At 32.7% G+C, this 22273-nt stretch overlaps 1 protein-coding gene across 4 annotated transcripts; it reads right to left on the reverse strand.

The window, feature by feature from the left end:
* Positions 1–255: 255 nt before the first annotated feature.
* LOC110898194 (regulator of MON1-CCZ1 complex) lies at positions 256–10231 on the reverse strand. Of its 4 annotated transcripts, none has more exons than XM_022144951.2 (16): positions 9954–10231; positions 8632–8701; positions 7736–7837; positions 7535–7627; positions 7174–7428; positions 5882–6141; positions 5486–5639; positions 5283–5392; positions 4413–4500; positions 4032–4340; positions 3858–3932; positions 3209–3337; positions 2579–3138; positions 1552–1660; positions 1183–1362; positions 256–675 (listed from the first exon to the last, which is right to left on the reverse strand). In XM_022144951.2, exons 5-16 carry the CDS (start codon positions 7333–7335, stop codon positions 499–501), a joined length of 2313 nt encoding a protein of 770 aa, XP_022000643.1. In that variant the 5' UTR covers positions 7336–7428; positions 7535–7627; positions 7736–7837; positions 8632–8701; positions 9954–10231; the 3' UTR covers positions 256–498. The 4 variants fall into 4 exon arrangements, with proteins under 4 accessions (XP_022000643.1, XP_022000644.1, XP_035837876.1 ...); XM_022144952.2 differs by having other exon boundaries at positions 7736–7950; XM_035981983.1 differs by lacking the exon at positions 3209–3337 and having other exon boundaries at positions 7736–7950; positions 9954–10212.
* Positions 10232–22273: the final 12042 nt, after the last annotated feature.

Consider the following 22273-nt stretch of genomic DNA (forward strand, 5'->3'; position numbering starts at 1 on the left):
TTTTGGTAATTTTTAAACTAACGGACTGAAATAGTGATTTTTGACAAACCATAGGGATGAAAAACGTTATTAACATGTAGCACACTAATAAAAAATAATCTTTATAGTTTTAAATTTATTTAAACAGCCAAAGCTGAACCGGTCGACCCAGACGATCCGGATGATTTGGTTTGTCATTTTTCAAAACCATAACTAGCAGTTCGGCCAGAATTTTCATCATAACCTGCCGAACCAGAACTAAACACACCAAACAACTTGATATCAACCGCACGCGTCCATTCTTTTGTAGTCCATTTCACACAGTTACCAATATTTATAAACCGCCTGCGAAATAATCTGTAATGTGTCTTTGAGAGCTGACCATTTAGTGACATACTTATAAGAAACGATTCTATGAAAAAAAGAAAAAAAAAACAAAGGCTCAAAGTTACTGGTCTTTAATCTTCATTTTAGGCATCCGTAAAAACAATTTCACGTAAATCATATTCTTGAAAAGCGTCAAGCGGCAACTGAAGGCGTCATATCAGCAAGGGCGCGAACGAAAGTACTGTGTTCTGAAGTCGTTGCAAAACCAGGTATGAAATCACGAAAGAATCTAAGAACCGCAGCTAGGTGTTGTGGGTCATTTGATGCATATGCTGCTTCTAGAAACAATGATGGCCTGACAGTATTAACCTGATTTATATACAAGTTCGGTAAGAAGTCAAACGAGTAATTTTGGATCCAGTTTAATCCATGAAAACTTAGTAAAGCTGGTGATGAGCTTTAGTGTGTGATGGTTTATATTATCCTGTAGAGTAAAATGCCATTTTGTCTCTGAGGTTTGGCCAGTTTTGCGACTTTCATCCAAAGGTTTGTTTTTCCGCATATGGATCCAAAAAATTGAAATCTTGCCATTTTCATCCACCCAACTAACTCCGTTTATTTATTCTGTTAACTTGAAGGGTATTTAGTATTTTAACTAAAGTACAAGTTCATAATGCATAAGGTACAAAATACCCTTCAAGTTAACAGAATAAACAAACGGAGTTAGTTGGGTGGATGAAAATGGCAAGATTTCAAATTTTTTGGATCCATATGCGGAAAAACAAACCTTTGGATGAAAGTCGCAAAACTGGCCAAACCTTAGGGTTGAAAATGGCATTTTACTAAATGCTGTAGATTGAGGTGAAGAAAAATAACCTTATTTTTTCGTGCAAAACGCAAAGCTTCGAGATAACATCCATCTTGTACAAGTAACACGATATAGTCGTGATGCAGCATGAGCTGTCTCATCATATCCAGACCCAGCTTCCTTGTTTGGATGTTTTGATGGCCTGTCTCGAGCAGTTGAAGGGCGACCTCTTTCGACGGCTCAATTATCTACAAAATATAAACAAATTACACTTACCAAAATAATCTAACTTTCTTTTGCTCAAAGTATACCTATAAACAGGACAGAAAGTGCTTCCGCTCAACACAATCCAACCTGTTTTGACTTTTGACCCATTACCCAACCCGCCTCATCCACCCATCTTGTCACAACTATTGAAGTGACCAAAATTTCCATACCTTATTCATAATAAAGAGTCCAAGTTCAGCATAGCGTTCATTACGGGCAAGCAACCGCACTGCTAGCACATAGATGTTTGGGTGCAGTTTTATTTTCTCCAGGCTGGCACTGCAAAAGCAGAGACATGATAAGGACCTCTAAAATTTGTAAAAATAAGAGGAAAAAAGTTATCAACAGGACAGAAAAACATGAAGGAAAACTGGTAGAAAAATAACTACTTCAAATCCATAGTCTGACTGTAAGATGGTAAAAGACTCAATTATCACTATTGAATAGTTAGGTTACAATATATAGAGATTACGAGTAACCCTAGAAACCTAACTGAGCCTGTGGGCCCATAATAATATAGTCTAATACTGACTAGGTGTTTAAAGTTGAGGTGGCAATTCCAACCCATTTAATGGGTCCAATGGGTTGAAAGTAGGTCTGTTAACTTAACAAACTGAACGTTCATGAACTGTTCGTGAACAATTCAGCGGGAAGTTCATTTATGTTGGTCTTTTAAATAAACAAACGAACATGAACAAATTTTCTTGTTTATTTTTCATTTCTGCTCATGAACGACTGTTTATGTTCGTTTATGTTTTTTCGCTTATATTCTAAATAAATACATAAATAGTTATATTTATATAAATAATAAAATAAAAGGGGATTTCTAACTACTTGTATAATAACTAAGTAGTAATTGGGATTTCTAATGGAACGTAACGTACTTAATAACCAATTTATATAAAAAAAAACTACGTAACTGAATCATGTACATTTAAATCACTAATTTAGATTTTAGACTTTTTTTTTATGAATTGTGATGTATTAGACTTGTTCGTTTGTGTTGCTTAATGTTAATTTATGTTCGTTTATGTTTGTTCAATTATGTCCATTCGTATTCGTTTATGTTTGTTTGGTTATGTTCATTCATGTTCCTTTACAAATTAAATGCAGACCAAAATTAAACTAAGAGCCAGTTACCTCCATATAAGCTTTTTCAAAAAAAAAAAAAAAAAAAAAAGAAGCAAAATAAATTACCTCCTTATGAGCTCTACGACAATGGCAAACAAATAAGAAGCATCTGCAATCATCTCTTCCTCCACCGAAGCAAAAACAAAACTATACAACTCATCTGGTGGAATGGCTGCTGAAGTAACTTGAGACTCTTGCTGTTCAGAAACATTAGCATTCAATGGTTGATTCACTGAATGATCTCCAATTCTAGAAGCTTCTTCTATATTTTCACTAGAAGAATTAGTAGTAATATTAATATTAATATTTTTGGCCTTCACGTTTCTGACATTAGTATTATTATTATTATTATTATCCTCAGAGTCTGATGTTGAGAAGCCAGAATTGTGTACGGTTCTACTTTCAACTCCACTTGCAGATTCATTTTTGACAGATTTACCGGATTCACTGTTCTCTGGTGCGCCGGAAACTGTGGGTTTCTCGGGCTTACCGCCCTTCAAATAACTACCGGTTTTTAGTGAATACGCGAAAGATTTAAGTAAAACGTCTATTGCCCAGAAAACCATAGGTAGAGGTCTTCGTTCAATGATGACAGAGCGAGCTAGTTCCAAGCATAAATGTTTAGCCTGAAAAAGTAAAAAAAAAAAACGGAAATCACAAAAAAGGAAGCAAGTGTGAACGGTTACCGAATTTTACCTTCAAATGCCGGTAAATGTTTAGCCTGGAACCGGTATTTAACCAGATTTTACCTTCAAATGCAGTACCGTACCGTACCAAGCATTTTCGGCCGGTACCGGTACCGAGTTCATCCCTACCTAAAACACCCTGTCCGAAATTTTTATTTTTTATAAATAGTTAATGAATCACGTATTAAAAGAATGATATAATTTATATGATTATCTAAACTTGAAAAAAAAACATTTAGGCAGTATTTTAAGCATTAAAAATAAACTTTTGGCAACTTTTGACCCATTGACACTCTTTAACTATTAATGAAACAAATAAAAATATTTTAATGAATAAAAATTAATTGTCCAAAAAATACTGAGAAAAGTTTATATTATATTGATTCAGTATTATCTTTTTATATTAATCTTGTTTTGATATTATTCTAATTTTAATACAATGGTCTACAAGGTTTATGCATTAAAAATACACTTTTGAGTAACTTTTGACCCATTTGACTCGATTCCTTTTAAGCTAGCTTTTCTGATTTTCCTGAGTTGAGAGATAATAACCATATTTAGCAATTCATAAGCAAATGGGCAAAAGTTTTCACCTCTAGACTAATTTTTAATGGACATGTGCCACCTCAAGGCTAATTTCGGAGAAAATATATACTTACTTTCTTTGCTTCTAACTTCCTCCGCTGCAAGAACTCTAGGACAGCTGGCACTTCTGAGTTGCTTGCGGAAATTGCCTGCAATTATTAGAAACAAAAATAAATAAATAAATAAATAGTACAACACTACCATCACAGTGAGTATAATTAAAAACATAAACAGACACCAAAACTTGCCTCCAAATCCAAATGTATTTTCCACAAAAATCCGTTGGAAACATCACATACAAGATCAGGGACGAGAAAAATCCAGTCATCACCGTACAAATTAGCCGTTGCGTTATTTGTCAATGTTGTTTCTGAACTTTGTGCATTTGTCCTACTTGGCGAGCCCCTTATCAAAAGAGGAAGTGGAGCAGATACAGGCGTACGTGAATCCGCAAATATATCGTATAACAGAATAACCTTTGCATCCACTTGATGAATCAGCAGAACATTGTCAACCACACTCACAGCTATCTTGCTAGAATAGATAGGTAGAGAACCCTAACGAAAAGAGAAAACAGTAAATAAGTAGTTATCAACTTATTAAAAGAAAACAGTAAAAATACTATTTACCTGCTGGATAACAGCATCACGGTAAAACCTATATGAATGCAGTAGCATTGCAACCCTATCAACTTGTAAGCAGTATATCCTTCCATAACTGTTATTTAACTAGAGTGTTAGCATCAAAAAGTCAAAACCTTCACAAGTTCAAAAATCAAATCTAACTTCTAATGAAGGATTCCAATTAATGCCACGTGGCATTCTCTCCTTTAACCACAAAAAAATTATTTCTGTTTTCTTTTTAAATTAATACATAGATATCACTTATCCTTATTCTAATTACTCAATGATTATCACTTAATTTTAATCATCTTAAATAAGTTATCATTATGCTAAACAAATACTTTATAAAGTATTTAATTGTATCTTTCCTTTCACAGTGATATGAAATTATTGCTGATTTATTATAGTAGGCGTTTAAAAAGAAATTTAAAATATATCATAAATAGTATAAAAGAAATTTAAAATATATCGCAAATAATTGAAAAGAATGTGAATTAATATGACGATGACACGTGCTATTTTTTTCAAATCATTCATAGTAAAATTTATTTACAATTCAATTGCCACAACTTTATAACTTACGCTTTATTTTTGAAAACACTTGCACTCTTATCATCATTATTTTTTTTTATTTTTTTAGTGTTACTGTTTTACAGTCATATATAATAAGATAGCTTATAGTGACTCAAAAGATAAATGAAAACTTCGAAAAATATAAATGGATAGCTGAAAATGTAACTTTTCTTTTTGGTTCACATTTTATGCAATAAATCCTTTCACTGATAATGATTATATACAAATTTATGATTTACATTTTTTTTTATATTCGACTGTGTAATACACGGGTTTGTAAGCTAGTAAATACATAAAACTTACACAGTGACAATATGAACATCTTCAGCAGCAAGAACAGGCTTACTGTTAGCATCCAACTTTGCCATTGCCATCTCAAACCTCGGTAACCGAATTACACCAGCAGCAGAAAGCTGAAACAAAAAAAAAAGCAATTATAGATCTCTTTTAACGATTAGATATTTTTAGAGCAACTAAAATGCAAGCAGTTTTGTGGTAGTTTATACCTGATAGCCAGTAAAGCTTTTGCATTGCATTCCTGAAGCAAGAAGGACCAAACGGCTTTCATGTGTGTAGATGTACCAACTCACATTCATTTTCTTCGTTTCAACTAAATCCAGTGACTTTAGCTCTGGCATGTAAGTGTAGAGGTCCAGTCCACTGTAAGTCAACTCTAAAAAGTCAAAATTATGAACGAAGAAGTAAGCAAATCTTATTTCCTAACAGATGAAGCAAAACAGTCATTCAAATTAAGTTATTTTAAGTGTGTTTTGTGTACGACATGCATACACTCAAAAGCTCACATTCGCCAACTTCACTGCATTGTATCAAGTTATCTCTATATTCTTCCACAAAGTCACTTGTTAAAATTTTAAACTTTATATTAAATATTTAGCGAGTACCTGGTCTTGACAAACACGATATCACAAACTGCGCAATCGGTCCAAAAGAACCCCAAAATACTATCTGACTCGGACTTTGACTTTTGACTAAAAGTCTCCCCAGTTTCTCTAACCCAAAACTGAACCTCATGATTTGATCTTTGAACAGCTATAAGCTTTGAATCTAAGGAATATCGAACAGACAGTATCGGCCCTTCGCTTATTGTGTCAGTTGTTGGAGCAACATCAGAACTAAAGGGAGAAATTTTCCAAGATACAACCTGACACATCAGCACAAAAAGATTTGAACTTGTACGAATTTAGCCAAAACATAACTAAAATACGATGAAATGAATGAACTGGCCTACATCATCTCCAAGGTTTAATAGGGGTGTGCACGATTCGATTCGGTTATTAGCATTAACCGAAACCATAACCAAAGTCATCGGTTAATCGGTTTGGTGTATTCGGTTAATTTATCGGTTTTTGATTCGGTTAATAACCAAACCAAACAAGGGCTAAACTTTATTTACTTAGAAATACATGTAATGGATGTATAAATACATGAAATTGAGGTATAAATAAATGAAATAGAGGTATAAATACAGGAAATGGTAGTATAAAACATGAAATGGAGGTATAAAAGCTAGAAATATATGAAAATATAAATGGTTCGGTTCGGTTAATTTTGGTTGACCGATGGTACAAAACAATAACCGACAACCAATTTTCTGTTCGGTTTCGTTGGTTTTCGGTTCGGATTCGGTTCACGGTTCGGTTATTGCTCACCCCTAGTTTCAGATTAACAACCGAGCATATCACCATAGTTATTAAAGGCACTAGGCGCACTCAAGGCGCATAGGCCTCGCTTGGGGCCTAGGCGCAAAGCGCAAAAATAGCGAGGGCCTGAGAAAAATAAAGCGCATAATGAAAAAAATTTAAAAAAATATTAGGTATTAGAAAAAGAATACTATTCTTCAAATAAAATAAACAAAGTCTATTATGTAACACTTTATATCATCTAATTAGTACCAAAATATTAGTGTATTAGTGTTGAAAAGTAGTTTTCCTTGATTAAAAGTAGAAATTTGGCTAGAATCTTGTCGGAATTTAGCCGGAAACTCTCCGGAACCTAGGAATCTTTCCGGAATGTGCGCCTTAACCATCACCTGGAGAGTTAAAGCGCAATTTCCTCGACTTAAAGCGCAACTGCCTCGCCTCGCCCGAAAAATGGGCCTAGGCGCAAGAGGCGATGGCTTTTAATAACTATGCATATCACTAAAGAAATTGACATGGATTTAAACAGTATCTACCTGGTCAGTGGTCGGTGAGATTAATAATTTATTTCCATCATCATAAAATAAACCTCGTGATCCATCATATCGGCATTTTAAGGGCGGATACTGAAGGTACGCATGTGAAAGCGCACCAGATCCACCGAACCCGGGTTGAGAACTGGACGTACTCCCAAACATTTAAACCAGATTACTTTTTTTTAAACGCTCGAGGTTTAATGTTAACTTCACAATAGTCACGATCACAGGGAAAACTTAACTGGAGATATAACACTGAAATATTAAAAAAAAAACCCGATGAAGTTTAGTTTAATGAGAAATTAATACACAACAAAAAGTATTTAAAAGATCTTTAAGTTACGATAGATCGATATCTAACCTTTTTTATGGAACTATGGAAGTACAAATATATACTTGTAGCTCTGATATATCTGTTAAAGAAAATGTTGTGAATTTATGGCTTTCCCTTAAGCTGCAGAAGAAAGATAAGAAAATTTGGTCGAAGTATTAGTTAGAGAAACTGAGAAAAACCACAAACAAGTTTAAAAAGTTTCTGAACATATTATTAAAAAATCAATACCACATTCTGCATGCAATTCTTTAATGCAAGAAATTCTTTCAAACACATATCACGTTCAATTTGAGGAACCTTTGCTGCAACACAACTCCCGTATTCTTTTGCCTGCAATTGTTCATTGATAGATATATTGACAACATCAAGAATGATACAGTCTAGTTCCCATTCAATCTCATCTTTGCACGGTTGCACCCATCGCGTTTTTCAATGCATGATCGCTAAACATGAGTGTTGAACAATTAGAATCCTAGAGGGTTTTATATCAGCTTTTGAACTACTGACATAAATTTTCTCACATTCTCTTTGGTCTTAATGGATAATTACAACTAATTAGCTGCAAACACTATATAATAATATATAATGCGCACAACCTACATTCAGATCTAACTATGTCAAATGTGAAAATATCTTTTTAGTGTAAAAATTATACAGATCAGTTCGTATTTTGTGAATAAGTTGCAAAATCAGGCATTCAATGTATAAGGGATAACTTATCAGATAATTACGCAAGTGCATTTATATATCCACGTTGATTTTTGTTCTTATGATCATGATGTTGTGTAATATTAATGATCAAAGACTAAAGAGTGAACTATACCATTTTAAAAATTCTTGAAGGGCAAATTACAATTAACATGGTTCCATGTCTGGTGTCTGTGACAAACTAGAACTTGTGTTACATTATATCCAGTGTACTTGCTTTCTTGAAACCTTTTTCCCAAATGTAATTTTGTGAATCTTAATTTTTTTCTTTAAAAATTATATAGAAAACACTGCTTTAGAGTTGAGTCTCATTTATGCACTCATTAATAGATGTTCAGAAGAAAAGTAACAAATCTGTAACACACTAAACAAATAGATAAAAAGTCTAAGCATATTGCTCTGGTTTAACAGCTTACCTGAACTCCACAATTCACCAGTATACGTTTAAGTGGGGAGGATGTGGTCCTTTCTTTCATTATAAACTACCTGATATATGTAAATTACACAATATTTAGGTTTCCAAGTTTTCAACTCAATTCACAGCTACAGTTATAATTTCTTCAATCAGTTCAACATGAATATACTCCATCGCTTTTTATTTAGGGCTGTCACAGAAAATGCAATGTTCTCTGTTTTAAAAGATTCCATTTCAAATACCTATTTGCTCAGCAAAGATCATTACAAGAAATTGGTGAAACTGAGCTTGGTCCTAATGTTGTTAATGAGTATTTTACTTGATTGAACATTAGTCAGACTTGTAAATAAACTCTGAAGATTATCTTCAGTATACTCTGCCAGTTTGGCCTCTGTCAAGATCATTGTTATAAACTTCTGGCATACGTGATCATCAATGAACTCAGTGGTAAATTACATATTTACATTACATCAAGATCAATTCTAGTAATTCAGCATCGTGTATCGGTAACCTACTAAATTCAAACATCATAATAACTCTTCATTACAGAGTAAGTAGATTGGATCAATAAACCCCTAACCAACACCTAACATTCGACAGACAATATCCATGTAATAACAGTATATTGCGTCCGGTCCGGATCACCTATTAAACATGAAATTAACTCATTACAGTCTTATAAACCTTAATAATCATAAACTTCAATATACTTTAGCCTCTACCAAGATCATTGTTATAATTTTTTGGCACACTTGATCACCCATGACCTCAATAACATGTTAGATTATATCAACTATCAAAACTAGCAATTGAGCACCGTGTATCAATATTCAATAACTTACTAAATTCAAACCTTATAATAACTTACATAGATTGGATCCATAAACCCTAACTAACACCTATCATTCCACAATTTCCACATAATAACAATATATACACAAATTGCACCAATCAGATATGAATTTAACTCATTACAGTCTTCTAAACCTAGACAATCATAAACCTAGGGTTTAAATGAATGTTCGATCTCTAATTTCCGACATTAATAGCATTCTAAACACAAATTGCACCAATCAGCCACGAATTTAACTCATTACGGTCTTCTAAATCTGGACAATCATAAACCTAGGGTTTAAATGGATGTTCGATCTCTAATTTCCGACATTAATAACATTATAAACAATAATTGCACCAATCAGACATGAATTTAACTCGTTACGGTCTTCTAAACCTAGACAATCATAAACCTAGGGTTTAAATGGATGTTCGATCTCTTAATTTTGACATTTCGGATAACGAAATCAGTCATCGACTCAAAATTACCTCATGAATTGGATTCAAACTATGCGAGAAACATTGGTGGATGATCAGAAAGGTTTCCGTACTCGATAAATCTTACAGCAGTAGCTTCAATGAACAGCAGAATCAGGAACCGACCTTGAAGAGAGAGTTTTTGTGTTTTTGTGCACAAATGGAAAAAATAGTAGCGGTTGATTTTACCGATTATTCCACTGTCGTGTCTTTGGGCGGGTGGAAGTCGGGTTTCTGCGCATCTGAGAAGAACCAAGGCCTTGGTCACAGCGCTCGGTGTCACTGTGGTTGACACGTCGTTCCTTGCCGTTTAAAAAAAGATGAAAGAGTATATGACCGGACCCGACCCGGCCCGAAACCAATAGTGAAACGGGTTTCAATTTGATCTGATTTGCCGGTTTGAAACAGGGCTAAAAATATATCAGTTGAAACCAGATAATACGGAATGGAACCAGATTAAAATAGGGTTTAAGTCGAAGCGGTTTTTCTCCTTATAAATTGATTTCTGACAGTAATGGTAATGGTTAGTCCGGTTTTGACTTGCTTCAAATTGGTTTAAAACAGATCCGGTTTGGCCTAATATCTAGGTTTGTTCACCTCTAGTTTTAGGCCCTCATTCTTACGAGCCCATATATTTTTCTCAAATTTTGATTTGTTTAATTGTAGGATATCAATAATAATTCATGATGCGAATTGGTGGTTCTCATAAAACCAATTCACACCATTCAAATGATTAAGTAGTAAAATCGGAGTGTGTTTATAAGTTTAAACACAAAAAATATCATGTTTTGAAAAAGGATAAATTTTCAATTTCGTTTTAACCCCTATATAGTCAAGGTGCCTGTGATTCTATCTACGTAATCCATCTATTTAAATGAGTTGTGGATATAATCAAGTTGTAAAAGTGTCATAAAACGCAAACTATAAATGATTTACGAGAGTTTAAATTTAGTATATAACCTGAACCTGAAATCAACGTGGGTTTTACATCAATAAACTGGGCTTGTTTGGTTTCTACTCATATTGGACTGGGCCTTTTATTGAAGTTGTTTCAGAGCAGCCTTTTATGCAATACACTCATGACTCATGAGTCATGTCAATAAGTCAAGTCCAACAAGTTTTCTAAATTGATTGGACTACCCTTAAACAGTTTTGGGCTTGGGCTCACAATCAAAAGGCCCATTGTAGAATAATGATCTTTTATGTTATTTCCAAATTTTTATGCTAACAATATACTGTACATTTTAGAAAAATATAAGAACTTTAATTAAGTTATTTAGTTGATTCTTTTTTACAAAATCAGTCTTATTTATGGGTTTACGAAGCTTCTATTATATTGCTTTTTGTATTTACTAACAAAAGTTGGTAAACTATCTTAAATAATGTATAAAGTAGAGACAAAACTATATGTATACTAAAAAAAACTCATATTCATAAATATAACTCTCATATATAAAACAATTATGTCGTGTTTGAAAAGTAATCTAGCAATTATCAACACATTGAATCCATGATCGAAAACTTCTAATTTTCTTATAGAAACTTATAGGAGTTAATTTTTAGAGTTGGGATGCTTTAGGTGCACTTGAAACTTAGAATTATTAAAATTCAATCATTTTCAAACTGTAGGTGCAATCAATTCAATTAAGGATGCTGCAGATGCACTTGAATCTATTAAGGAGACCAAATTTTATATGTTATAAAATGATAATGAGGGTCAAATTCTTACAAGTTGAGATCATTGGAGGAAATTTTTAGAGTTGAGATTATTATCGAGTAACAGGTAAAATTTAGGATTATTAAAATCCAATAAACCAAATTTCTTTTAAAATCGGGTTATATATACATGGGACACATCCATAAATATGTAAGTGTCCACTTAACTTTATCAAAAGAGAACATAAATGAACTTTTTTTAAAAGAAGTTATGGTAAACTTTAATAAAAACTAGGGCTGTAAACGAATCGAACGAACACGAACAAGGCCATGTTCGTATTCGTTCGTTAAGGAAATTAACATGTTCGCGAACTGTTCACGAACGCATACCGAACATAGGTTTATGTCCATGTTCGTTCATTAAGGAAATTCAATTGTTCACAAACAGTTCGTGAACACTGGTCTCGAACATAAACGAACACAAGCAAATAAAAATGAACGCAACCGAACATTTAACTTGAAAATAGAAAAAATGAAAACATTGTTATCCTTAAACATTAGATATAAGTAGTTAAATACAGCCATCAAATGCTAAATCAAAACACAAGAAGTTTACCACACCACCAAACGATTAATAAAGTTTAACTAACTTAGACATAATTATCCCAAAAATGTCTTAGAATGTCCAAATTTTAGCTAACTTAGAAAAAAAAATAAGGTTTCAATTTTTCAATAAGTTTAGATATAAGGTTTATTATTTATTATTTTTTAATATAATCAAACGAACATATTACCGAACGTTCACGTACGAAGTCGAACGAACGAGACCTGTGTTCATGTTCGTTCGCTAAGCTAACCGAACGAAAATTTTTGTTCGTGTTCGTTCGTTAAGTTAATCGAACGAACATAAACGAACTTCCCGCCGAACGGTTCACGAACTGTTCGCTGAACGTTAAGTTCGTTTACAACCCTAATAAAAACCGGATTAGGCATCGAACCCTCCATACTGTCGATTTCAAAAAGATCCCATGCAGTGCCAGACCAAGGGTTTATTTTATGAGAGGCAAACGAGAGGTTTAACAAAACTTTTAAGAGCGGCGATCTAAATTTTTGTCTAAAAAACACACTCATTTTTTTACGGGGGCGCGCAATCACCTTTGATCTCATGTCATGAATAACGAATAACATCTCATCCACTTTTATTCTCTTTATGATCATCTCACCCATTTTTATTCGAATTTACCAAACCGTAATTACCAATTTAACTGCTTAAAGTAATTCCACCTATCGATTTGATTTTCAAGAGTAATCCCATGTATATATTGTAATCTGGTTCTTTGCCCGTTTGGGTCAGGGGTGTTGTTTTGTATTGGCTTTTTATCCGTTTGAGTTGGAGGTTTGTTTTAATGAAGTTTAATTTAAAAAAAAAATTGATTTTCAAGAGTAATTCTAAAGTCCCTTTCTAAACATTCATAAATACAAATGGACCCCCATTAAGTAGCTCTTAAAGGCTATGGGAGGCAATGCTATCATCATCTAATGACAAATGTGTTGAAAACTAAAGCTTTCTGATTTATATCTACTCATCTCTCTCACGAAAAGGACAAGTAATATATAGCCAACTTAAGGATACCATCAATGAGAATATCTAAAACTTGATTCATTAATTAAAACATGTTAAAACTAAATACTTGCCTACCTTTATTAATTTATATTAATTATATGAGAGCCCGGTTAATTGTCTTTAAAATTGAATATATATCATTTGTATATTAATTGAATAACGACTGACACGATTATTCAAGACGTCAAAGTTATTGGTTTCTTTTGGTATAAAAACAGGTCCAAAGATAGAGTGATTACATGGGATAGGTGGTATAGTTTTGATTTCATGTAACGGTTTTTTCTTGTTGGTTTGGCTGCCCTTTATGTTATAGGGGTGATTGTTTTATGAATAATACGTGCTTTTCAAAAAAAAAAAAGTATTTTAATTTGTGTTTGATTTTGCTTAATGAATGAAAGTTAGGTTGAATTAATGTCTACACACATCTATGTTATTAGGGATATCATCAAAATGATTAGGTATTCGAACACAATAGATAATCATGTTATCATGTCCCTTAGATTAGTCTCTGATACCAATATCAGACGTTGATAAATTAGACCTAATATAGCCGGACATAGAAGATAATTCTTAAAATTTTGTTAACATACAAATATTCCATTTGACCCAATCGTTTTGTGACCGTGACAACTTATGTATAGTTGTATTTGCACAAATAAGCGCGTAAACGTTCTAATCATATTCTATCATGATCTTTGGATTTGTTTGTGACATTAAAGTTCACATGTGCATCCTTTATATGTTTTGGAAGATGCAATGTTTTCAGCTAACAAACTTCCATGTAAAGGGTCCTACCATATGTCAAAGCTTATAACTAAAAGATTGAAGTTGAGAAGTTTGTGTGGATGAAGTTGTAGAACAAAAGAAGTTCAAAGGAGAGACATATTTGTTTGTGGAAATCTGAGTACTTTGTGCCATGGACCACATTGATAATGGCAATATATAACAAAGATGATTATCATAAAGAGAGGCCAAGAACAATAATGGTCCACCAAAACATGTGTTGTATCAACTTAAACCTCAATCTATATTTTATTCCATATAAGAATATTTAGTCAATCATTGACATGTATTTTAGTGACTTGTGTAATCTATTCACATTTTGTTAAAGTTACATATCCTCAAAACATGTGGTTGCAATGGGAAAAGAAGAAACAAATGACATATACTATTATGGTAAATAAGTTGACATGTATTAATTCCATCCACAGTTGATTGTGTTCATGTGGCTTCTTGGTCACGCTTGACGCCTTGACGAGTAGGGTAATTTCTTGCGAAATTTGTGGCATCTGTCTTGTTTTCATGTGTTGGATTGCTAGATATAAACCTCTCCTATTCATGTGTGTGTATGATTGAGAAGATGTATAATTGATTTGTAGTATATATATATATATATATATATATAGTTTAGCTGTTTATTTGTTTTAATTAATTAATCAGTTATGTAAAAGTCATATTCATTTTAATTAATTAATTAGTTATGTAAAAGTCATATTCATTTTGATTGAGTTTGATTTAGAATATTTTGTTATACTACTATATGTTGAATTTGTGTGACTTCTATTAATTTTTTATGAATGAATAAACTTATTAAAAGAACTTAATATGTAAAGATTAAACATCTATACTAATACGAATTATATTTCTTCTCTGACTCAAATACTAAACAATAATGATAAATTTAATACTAAAGATAATTCAAATAATAATTAAACACATTTAATTATTATTTTACTCGTTTAGTTTTTTGACTTTAGATCAACATCAACTTCTATAAGTCCCCCTCTCAATCTTGACTCATTCTGTCTCAATCTACCGCACCATCTTCGGTAAACGCATGACCTCCATATGAATCTTCAATAGATACACTACCATTATCGCCACTGCTTACATCATCATTACCAGTACTAACATTACGTCTTCCGTTAGTCTTAACACTACTTCATCCTAAGAACCTGAGCGACACACGCTTTGCCTTGGGTGATTCGCCTCTTCATGTAGATTCGATTAATAGTCACAGACTATGTGACCCTTTTGACAGGACTTCAAGAGGCCTCTCGAACGCCTTTAAAGTAGCTCTCAGACTATCCTTCAAATTCACTTCGATCGAACCATTGAACTTGACTAATAATAGACCTCTATCAAATGGAAGAAGGGATAACTTGCCAACTGCCTTTAACCGAATTGAATCAAAGAGTTTACCAAGATCTAATCGGGATCTTTAACCACTGCCTTTGTTCAGTCTCCTCCTGACACACAGTAATGATACATAATCGTTGAAACCTAGAGAAGAATAAACAACTCTGACCGCCTTCACCGCCATTGGTTCCATTGTTGGCTTGTTGTTGGTCACTACTCGGACCACCCCGTAGCCCACCATTAACACTTGTTGGAATCTCTCGAACTCCATTGGAACACCATTGTCCCGATCATCACATGGAAGCTAGAAATCCGTACATGTTCAAGTTGTTTTGTTGATTCACCACGAAACAACTTTTGAATCATATCTTCTAACCGTCAATTTGATTTTATTCATATTAGATCCAATTAAAAAAACTACTTCACGTTCAATTTATTAACCAATCGCCACAAACTAGTCATCATTAAAACTTGTTGTTTGACCCCTTTTCTTCTTGTACAATAACTGTTTGCATCACACAAACATCAACCATAAACCAATCTCTTGTTTTTATTTTTCCTTTCTAGACAATTGCAAAAAGAAAACTCCATTTTCGAGCCTCACAAAAAAGCAAATATTATAATACTCACGGTTTTGCACATACGATTACAATTGGGCTTCATATAGAATTCGATGACTCTTTGACTTCACACATAAACGAACTGAATCACTTTTCACGATCACAACGACTACTTGTTTCACCACGGTTGCAGCCCCACGGGGCTGCTCTCTCTTCTCAGAAGAAGACGACTCTCAAAACCATGCAAGCTCTGATACTACTTATTGAATCTGTGTATGAGATCAGAGTGATGAACACAAACGATATTCACTGATTACTTCTATTAATTTTTCGTGAATAAATAAACTTGATTACAAGGACTCAATATTTAAAGACTAATTAAACATCTTATACTAATATGAAATCTATTTCTTCTATGACTCAAATACTAAACAATACTTATCTAAACAATAATAATAAATCTAAGGCAAATTGGAAATAAATAATCTCAACTCACTGTTATTGGCCAATAATAATCCCAACTCATTTAATCACCAATAATAATCCGAACTATTCACTTTTGTTTGTAAAATACTCCTACATTAAAAAAAACACTAACTAGGTTAAAATATTGCTGATGTGGCTTAACATGTGTGGGCTGACGTGGCTGGTTAACATCTTACCTGTGTATAAAATGATTATCAGCCTCATTTGCACACACAATCGACTGAATTTGCCCAATTTGTAGAATTAGGGTTTTGAAGGAGAGTGCGATTCTGTGTGCAAATGAGGCTGATAATCATTTTATACACAGGTAAGATGTTAACCAGCCACGTCAGTCCACACATGATAAGCCACATCAACAATATTTTAACCTAGTTAGTGTTTTTTTAACGTGGGAGTATTTTACAAACAAAAGTGAATAGTTCGGATTATTATTGGTGATTAAATGAGTTGGGATTATTATTGGCCAATAACAGTGAGTTGGGATTATTTATTTCCAATTTGCCTAAATCTAATACTAGAGATAATTCAAATAATAATTAAACACCTTTAATTATTATTTTACTCGTTTAGTCCTTCGACTTTAGATCTTCACCTAACCGCCCTTTGAGATCGTCCGTACCTTCATAATTGATGTTATAATTTTATCACTATATACTTGTATAATAGGCAAGGACAAGGTACACATGTAATTTACTCTACATTTTAAAACGTCTAAGACAACTTTAATACTTAGGGTACAAATGATATAAGCAATAGTTCTAATATGTCCCCATGCATTATTTTTTTACTTTTTTACTTTGTCCTATATCGATGGTTGATGTCAAGATTCATAGAGCAAATTGTTAGATATATTAAATACGTCGTTATTTTATAACGTTTATTAGGATAGGGGGTTTGTGTAATTATGTAACCCTAATTTCTGTACCTAGTTAAACGAGTCGTATTCATGTTTAAAATTTTTATTGTTCGCGTGATCAGATACCTGTTAAACCTGCTAAGACACGATTTGCCAGCCCTAGGTGATATGCAAACCTCGTACCCTCATGGAGGGATTCCACAGTTGTTTATCATAGTATCAAGCTGCTAAACTCTAGCAATCCTGGTCGCCACCCTCCTCGACCAATTTTCTTTTTTCTTTTCTTCGGGAATCAATCACAACGTCACCAAGGTTTTTTTTTTTTTTTTTTTTTTTCAAATTGTCACCACTATATATAGAGGAGTCTTCTTGCTTATATAAATTGAATCATGCGTTCCATGCCCGTCATGCCCTTTTTAGCTAAGTTGGGTAAGCAATGAGTTTAAATTTTATTAGTCCCTTTCACTCCTCAAAATCGGCTAGGTTGTAAATGATAAACATGCTATATGCATTAACTCATTTAGGCAAAAGAAAAAAAAAACTATGAATACAATATTTTATAAAAAAATAATAATAAACAAATTAAAATCAACATACTTTCTATCCAATTTACATAATAAATAGTACAATGATTAAATCAGTTTATACAGTTTTCAACATACTACCGTTTTTGAAATGAACGACCCTCTAGACACACATACATATATTAGAGAAAAAGACTTTCGCCGACGAAAATTAGGCTGATGGAAAAAAAAAAAAAAACCCGTCAGCGTTATTAACGGATCATTGACGAATCAAACAATGCTAAAGAACATAAAAAATAAAGATTATTTTTTAAGGATGCTCGGTGATTAACAACATGTTTCTGTTTCCTACAAACCAAACAAATTCCTATAGAAAATTGAATTTTTTTTATTAGCTAGTCAATAATTTTGATTTGATGGAGAAAAATAATATAGATGTTGAATATTTGTGAAACAAGTGAAACAACGCGGCGTGAGATAATTTGATGAATAAAAATTATTTTACAAGGTTGAGAAGGGGACACGTGAATCTATTTGAATTTTGAAATACAATAATAATTACCTAACACGTACATATTGTAATCAAGAAAGGGACCATGTAGAGGTATCTTTGACATAAACTTCAAGAGCTCCATTGAAAATGGGTTGTACATGTTAATGCAACATCAGAAAAAGATGTCATGGTTTTTGGTGGTCCATAACTAGGAGTTCCGACAACAATGATGCACATACATCACAATAAAGTAGTATATGTATATATGTGTATATATACATGTATTTTGAATACATGGTTTAGATTGTCTATAATCTAAGATTCATGTTCGCTTTTTCTCACGGAGTTTGGACCAGCGAATTACCCACAGTTCGTATCTTCACTACTATTCGATAGTAAAAGTATTCACATTTGTAAATGGTCTTTGAGTTTAGGTCACTTTTGCCAGTTCAGTCAAAAAATGAAACTTTTATGTATTTGGGTTATTGAGGTTTCATTTTTGCTGTCATTTTTATCCAATTGGCAAACTGGGTTAGAATTTTCTGTTCACTTCTCCCCTCTTTGTCGTTTTCCTCAAATTTGATTATTTAGGATTTACTATGTTTAATTAGATGGATCTTATATACCTAAGGTCAAGTTGAAAGTGTATAGTTCTTTAGTCTTTTAATGGATGATTTAATAATAATACATAAAATAAAAACATGTTACAATCCTTTGATAATTATACGTATCTTTAAATGGAAATTTATAGAGTGGGCTATCCCTTGTCTCTAGTTTTTATTGCATGGACATTCTTGGTAGTTAGATATAGGGTTATCATTTGTGAGAGAGATAAACATTTAAGTGTCTCTCTCACATACGTATAAGTTTTGTGATATATGTGTTATACACTTATACATACCACATGTATATATATACATATATATGCATCATATGTCATGTTCAAGACACCTAATTTTGAAAGTGATATATCGGAACATCCGGATGGTGACAATTTTATTTTATATTAACACCTCTTTCGAAAGAAATAAAGAGGGAGACCAAAATACTCTTTTAAACTTGTTAAAGGAAAGAAGTTAGGGTTTCAGAAGACGGCGACCCTTTTCTTGTCTTCTACTCATATATATCCATCACCATGCCTGTATTGCAACTTTTAGTCCTTCAACTTCTCCAACTTTTGCCTTTTGCACCCCGACTAGTATTTTTGAATTTTGATAAACCTAAGTTTATGTATTTTGTTTTTCAGTATTGTATTTTGGTCATTGTATCACCACCTCTGGTGTACAGTTTGCAATATCAAGGATTGGTCTAGGGGTGTTCAGAAATAAAAACAGTAATCGAATAAACCGATCCAAAAAACAAATTCAGTGTCTAGTTTGGTTCTAACCGAAACCAAATTGGGAATATGGTTTTGGTTCCACATCTTTTTTTATCTGGTTTATTCGGTTTATTTGGATAACCGAATAAACCGTTAATTTAATTAAATAAAAATAATAATATTTATTAAACTATATTTAATTTATTAGCCCAAAATACTAAATGTTTGAAGACTATTTATATTTTGTGTCATTAGACTTGTTGACTATTTATAGTTTTTATGATCTATGTTTTGAAGTTTTAACTTTGTCGTTATATGTACGACTATTTTATGGATGCGTTTGTTTTATTTTGCTACGAAACTTTCTTTTATTTATATATTGTTAGGTTTAAATTAGTTGGTGACTCGACAACATACAGGAGATAAACCATAATGCGTGCATGGTGTTCATGAGACTAGCCTAGATCTGTTGACGGTAATTTTAAAGTTATAAAGTTAAACTCAGAGTGTCTAGTTATTAATATATTGGTTGAACTACCCCTTGGGAATGTTAAGTATGGGCCTTTTAAATGAGAAAAACTAGTGGAAGATCATAAATATATTATATATATATATACTACCATAGGATAGTATATTATATATACTATTTTTAGGGATATAAGTAAGATTGTCTATATTTTACTCTCTTCAGATCCTATCTTAGCTTTGTTATTGACAGGATTTACTGAGTATGATGATGATACTACCATGGGCTCAGTTGACTACGTATTTCTAACCATTTTTTGCAATATATAGTGAAATATCTTCAGGTCCTACCTTATCTTTGCTATTGATAGGATTTACTGAGTATGATGATGATGATACTACCATGGGCTCAGTTGACTACGTATTTCTAACCATTTTTTTTTTTGCAATATATAGTGAAATGGTTTATTTATTTATTTCTTTTTTGCAAGCTACAAAAAGAATGTATGTGTGTGAGTATGCATACATGCATGGATTTATCTAGCCAAGAGACCACTTGTAAACAAAATTCTACAGTAAAGCAATAAAGAAACAAAAACAAAACCCAAGTGGACTGGGAAACCCTATCCCTAAAGAATCACCATACAAAGAATAGGATGTTTGTAATAGTGAACATGCATTTGAAAGCCACCAGATAAATTCCAAAGAGAACACACACACATGTGTGTGTATTATACTAAGGATCAAATCATAACTCTAAAATCTAATATATATACTTCTTTTAGATTCATACATAAGTTGATAAATTCAAAAATGAATGTTTAACAATTTCGTGGAAGCTTTTTTATAAAAATTCAACACATGAGTTCGGTAAATCTAAAATATTTTATTTATGCATCGATCTCATGCATATGTGCATGTAAATTTTATTGAATTTTCAATGAAAATTGTTATTATGAATATATTGAAAACACTTAAGTGAAGATATATAAATTATAAATTAATTTGTTGATCATCATCATCATCATACTCAGTAAATCTCACTAATATCAAATCTAAGGTATGGTCTGAGGAGGGTAAGATGTAGAGAACCTTACCTTTACTCTGTAGGAATAGAGAGACTGCTTCCAGTGAGACCCTCGGCTCGATAATTTGTTGATCCATTTATTAAATTCAAAATAAAGATTAGTTTTTACATATATTTAGTTCTTACTAGAATTATACATCCTTTTAACATAATGCGTGCGCACATACATATCTAATTATGTATAATCAAATGAGAAGGTAATACTTGATATAGTAATCAAGGGGTAGACCGTTGATTGATAGTGTGGCTTACGTGTTTAGAGGTCAAATAGTCGTGTACTATGGGAAGTCACATAAGTACATTACAATGTGCAACTTATTGCATTGACCTGTCCTTTCACCTTCAGAATTTCTCAGTTTTTTAGAGTGAACGAGATGGTTATGTGTTTAGCTTTTATATAGTCGTGTCGATCGATTTAAAAAATCAAACGACTAAGTGATTTTTCTTTACACATACATCTAATGTCCACTTTATTTAAGAAGTTTGTCAAACAAACTATAAAAGGTATTAAGTTTAAGTTACTATGTATAATTTAACATTTGAGAAGATGAAATTAAACCTAACTCAAGCTCGATAACATGTTATGTTAAAAGCCATTTGGTAGTTTGGAGGCTCACTTATGCTATGCTCTTGGTAACCACAATAAATTAAAAGGATGTGCGCATGCATTGGTAGTTTGGAGGCTCACTTATGCTATGAATTTGTTCATATTCGTTTGGTTCGTTTACAACCTTATTGGTGGTTAATTGGTCAAGGGATTACGGTGTCAAATCTAGGGACCAAACTCGTAACCTATAGTAAAAGCAAGGACCTCCAAAAGTAAGGGGTTTTTTATAAGGTTTTACATGCTATGATGACAAAGTTATACTTTCATCTATTTACAATATACTATTTTACTTTAAATTGAACATAAGAGGGAAGACTGTAGCAAAAGTCCAAAGAGAGGACGGGGCGGTCCAGTGATAATATAACGGAAACAATAATAACGCGTGATACTTTCCAAAATCCCATCCCGCCTCCTTGCTATAACGCGTGATACATTAACGCAATTCCATTTTCGTTATTTTTTCCACGCCGTGATAGTTTTATTTGTGAGGGTATTTGTTGGTTGGGGGGAAATTGTT

Source organism: Helianthus annuus, chromosome 13, assembly GCF_002127325.2.
Source record: "Helianthus annuus cultivar XRQ/B chromosome 13, HanXRQr2.0-SUNRISE, whole genome shotgun sequence".
NCBI lineage: Eukaryota > Viridiplantae > Streptophyta > Magnoliopsida > Asterales > Asteraceae > Helianthus > Helianthus annuus.